This window comes from Rhinopithecus bieti, unplaced genomic scaffold (genome assembly GCF_001698545.2).
Source record: "Rhinopithecus bieti isolate Rb0 unplaced genomic scaffold, ASM169854v2 scaffold_14826, whole genome shotgun sequence".
NCBI lineage: Eukaryota > Metazoa > Chordata > Mammalia > Primates > Cercopithecidae > Rhinopithecus > Rhinopithecus bieti.
In genome coordinates this window covers 2,837,950-2,842,020 of record NW_016808328.1, presented here as the reverse complement: position 1 = coordinate 2,842,020, position 4,071 = coordinate 2,837,950, and the positions used below count along the sequence as shown (strand labels likewise).

Here is a 4,071-nt window from a genome sequence, read left to right as displayed (position 1 = left end):
CGTAACTGTGCCTTCCAATCTTAGATCTCGTTATAGGTTTCCAAGCACGTTTGCATCTGTGAACTCACACTTCACAGCAACCCTGTGCATTGTTGGCATTATCCTCATTTTGTAACTGGAGAAACTGAGGCTCAGAAAGGTGAAGCGAGGAGAGATACATCTGGGAGGGTCCGCATATAGGCGAGTCTTGTCTGATGTTCCTTGCAATTACTCTTTCCCCTCCCAGGAGAAGACATGGGTCAGGGAGGAGTCTGAAAGTGGGGAAGGACTGACTCAGAGGCCGCCCTGCTCTGCCAAGCCCAGCTCTGCCTGCCGCTGCCCCTGGCTTACCTGTTTTGTAGAACAAGGTCCCGATGCGCTGATGGGAGAGGGAGAGCACTGTTCAGATTCACCTGTAGGGTTCAGGCCAAGCCCACTTGGCAGGTACAGCTAGCACACCTGAACAGCTATCCACCTGTCCTCTAACTCTAGCCATGCTCACCCGGCATACTTGGCCTGCGGAGTGCGGCCCTTTTGGATGGCTGCTCATTCAGTCATTTGGCAAACGTTCCTGGAGCATCTACAGTGCACCAGGAGGACCCAGCGGGACCCAGCCAGGACCCTGCCATGGGCTCTGCCCTCAAGCAGTTCAGAATCCAGTTGGCGAGAAGAGACAAAAGAAGCCACAAGCATCAGGGATTCTGCCCACGCACCTCACAGGGCTCCCTGTCCGTCAGTTCTCTCAAATCTCATTGCGCTTCTCTTTAAAATGGGTGAAATCTCTGCATTGCGGGGATTCAATGAGAAAAGACGTGCCAAGTCCAGCCTGGATGGTGTTCGCAGTGCTGTGGTGGAGCTGGGGAAGATTTGCCCCAGCAGGGAACCTGCCCCAGTCCCCCTCTGAGGCTCTCCTCACAGCTCTGTACTGCTTGACCCTTCAGGGAGGATGGAAGGTTAAGTCAACAGATGCAAGGTCAACTGTCTTCCTATGGAACTGTGTTCCTATGGAACTGTCATGTCCCCAAGAGCCCGGTGAGACCACCTGCCCCTCTAGGAGTTTCTTCCTTCCCGTTGGCAGATGGGCAAGTTGCCCCTTTGAAACCCAGAACAGCAAAGGGGAGGGGTGGGAGGGAGAGACCTCGGGGAGAGGGCACACCTGGGCTGGGGCATCCTGGGAGTTTCACAGGGCGCAGGGAGACAGCTGAAAGCATGTTGCTCTTAGCATTCCATGGAACATTGGCAAAATGAATTCCTTATTTTGCTAAAGAGCTTTGGAATGTAGAGCAGACTCCTGACTCAGAACCATCCCTCATGCCCACCAAGTCCTTCAAGGACTCCTCAGGTCCAGAAAACCTGGCTTTCCTTCAGTTTCCTCACCTACAAAATGGGCAAAACCCAGATTTGGTTGGCTTCACATACATTTGGGGATGCAGAACCCCAACCCCCAGCAAAGCCTGTCTCCACCAACAAATCTTTCTGCGAGCCTGGGACGGAGTAGGGCATGCCCAGGACTGCTTGTGACTGTATTCTGCATACTGTCTGCATTTCTTTTTTCTTTTTCTTTTCTTTTACGAGATGGGGTCTTGCTGTGTCTCCCTGGTGGGAATACAGTGGCACAATCACGGCTCACTAATGGCTCGCTGCAGCCTCAGCCTCCCAAGCAATCCTCCTGCTTCAGCCTCCTGAGTAGCTGGGGCCACAGGTGTGCACCACCACACCCAGCTAATTTTAAAAGAATTTTTGTTGAGATGAGGTCTTGCCATGTTGCTCAGATTGGTCTCAAATTCCTAGGCTCAAGCGATCCCCCTGCCTCTGCCTCCCAAAGTGCTAGGATTACAGGCGTGAGCCACCATGCCTTGCCTTGTCTGCATTTTTCCGCCTCTCCTCTGCCCACTTCTCTGACACTCCAGGAGTGAATTCCCAGCCATGGATTCTTCTATCTGATGAGCCTTGAATCACAGCCCAGAGGTCTGTGGGCTATAGCCACTCCACTCACAGGTCTGCCCACACTATGGTGTTATTAAAATGTTGTCTCTTTGGTCCGTAAGAGTCTCTTTGGTCCGTAAGTCCAAAATGACAAAGAAAAGAAGGAACAACGGTCGTGCCAAAAAGGGCCGCGGCCATGTGCAGCCTATTCGCTGCACTAACTGTGCCCGATGCGTGCCCAAGGACAAGGCCATTAAGAAATTCGTCATTCGAAACATAGTGGAGGCCGCAGCGGTCAGGGACATTTCTGAAGCGAGCGTCTTTGATGCCTATGTGCTTCCCAAGCTGTATGTGAAGCTACATTACTGTGTGAGTTGTGCAATTCACAGCAAAGTAGTCAGGAATCGATCTCGTGAAGCCCGCAAGGACCGAACACCCCCTCCCCGATTTAGACCTGCGGGTGCTGCCCCACGTCCCCCACCAAAGCCCATGTAAGGAGCTGAGTCCTCCAGACTATTCTCTGGAGAAAAATAAAATGGAAATTGCACTTAAAAAAAAAAAAAAAAAGTTTACATTAGCTGCCAAACTTAAAAATCAAGAGGTATCACATAAAAGTTCCAGATAGACAACTTGTTCTTGAAAATGCAGAAAACGGCACACGTTTCCACCAGCAATGTTGGCTGGATCTGGGTACACTCTCCTAGCAGGCTCCGTGAGGGTGCCTGCCTTTCTCATGTAGGCGTTTGAGTTTGCCACTCTGGGTCTAGTCCAATCTGCTTTGTACTCACCTGCCCTCTTACAGCATATCTGAACAATTTCAGCTAGTATCTGCTTAAATGCCTCTGGTCACAGGAGGCTCACTACATTAGTGAGGCAGTCCACCTGAGCTGCGAGGAAGGGGCTCCTATGGAACTGTCTTCCCCCTTTCTGTAAGAAAAAAAAAGACACAGAGGAAAGAAATGGGTGTTGGAGCCAAGCAGCTGTGGATCTGAGTACCTCTCTGGCATTCAACCAGCTGTGTGATCTAAGGCAAATGATGGCCTGAGTTTTTGTTTCCTTAGGTATGCCACCCCTGCAGGGCTGTGTGAGGCTTAAACTGGAGCGAGTTTATAAAGCCCCTAGAGCAGGGTCTGACTCAAGGTATGTGTTCCCCAAATGGCCTTTCTTATCCTAGGTAACTTCCAGCCATGGCTCCAACTCCCCACGGTGACCATGGGAGCTGGGAGAGAAGGAAGAGGGGGCTGGACGATGGTCTGTGCTAGATGGCAGTGGGAAGAGATCAGGCACTTGCTCCCCTGGGCATCCACCCTCTCAGCAGGCTGCAGGTATCTTGCATGCTTCCCGGACTGCTTGGCCCACCAGGTGTGTGAGGGACTTGAGAGTGGTAGAGCAGGCCCCAGGATGCAGCCCTATATCCCTGTCCTCCCGTCACAGCCCAAAACCATCCCTGGATGAGACCCCTAGTCCTGGGGGATGGAACTGGAGACAGGGAAGATCAGGGGAGGGAAAAGCAGGGAATGATAGTCTGCCTCACTGGAGAATAGCTGTAATGACTGGCCACCTGGCTGTGCACCCGGCTGTCTGTCAGGAGTTCCACCTGGGTCCTTTCACTTCTTACAACCACCCTAGGATATCGATACTGGTATTTTTGTTTTACAGACATGAAAGTTTAGACTCAGAGAGGTTAAGAAACCTGCCTAAGGCCACACAGCAGGACACTTGTCTTCCTGGTCCCTGAGCCTGCCCTCCTGACCACTGCAGTCTAAGGCCTCCCTAAAACCCCATGGTCCCTAAATGCCAAGTCGTTGGGGTGGGGAAAGAGAAAGACTTGGTTTTGGTGTTTTTTTGGTTTTTCACCTCAAAGTGCCTCTGAGCCCGTCTCTGAGCCTCTGCCCAAGAACTAGTGTGCATCCATCGGAGTGTGTCACCACGCGAGGTACTCGGTGTTTGGGGTCATGCGTGCAGGAGCGAGCTTGCGGTGGATGTGCGGCCCCCGCGTATGTCCACAGAGGGAATCCCTGGGTGGGTCTGGTCCTGGTGTCGCTGGGACGTCCCGATGGTGTCTTCGCGCACTGGGGCCCTAAGTCCACGTGCGCAGCGCGGGGCGCGCCCCCGAAGGTGCCCGCCGCCCGGGGAGGGTGGGCGTGCGCACGTGCGGCGGCGGTG

At 53.1% G+C, this 4,071-nt stretch overlaps 1 protein-coding gene across 1 annotated transcript; it reads left to right on the top strand.

The window, feature by feature from the left end:
* Nucleotides 1-2,034: 2,034 nt before the first annotated feature.
* Nucleotides 2,035-2,467, top strand: LOC108538402 (40S ribosomal protein S26). The gene has a single exon (XM_017886456.1). The coding sequence runs from the start codon at nucleotides 2,053-2,055 to the stop codon at nucleotides 2,398-2,400; it is 348 nt and encodes a 115-aa protein (XP_017741945.1). The 5' UTR covers nucleotides 2,035-2,052; the 3' UTR covers nucleotides 2,401-2,467.
* Nucleotides 2,468-4,071: the final 1,604 nt, after the last annotated feature.

Bases quoted from the DNA above. Each gene is read 5' to 3' on its own strand.
- LOC108538402 (XM_017886456.1), top strand. From the start codon at position 2,053: ATGACAAAGAAAAGAAGGAACAACGGTCGTGCCAAAAAGGGCCGCGGC.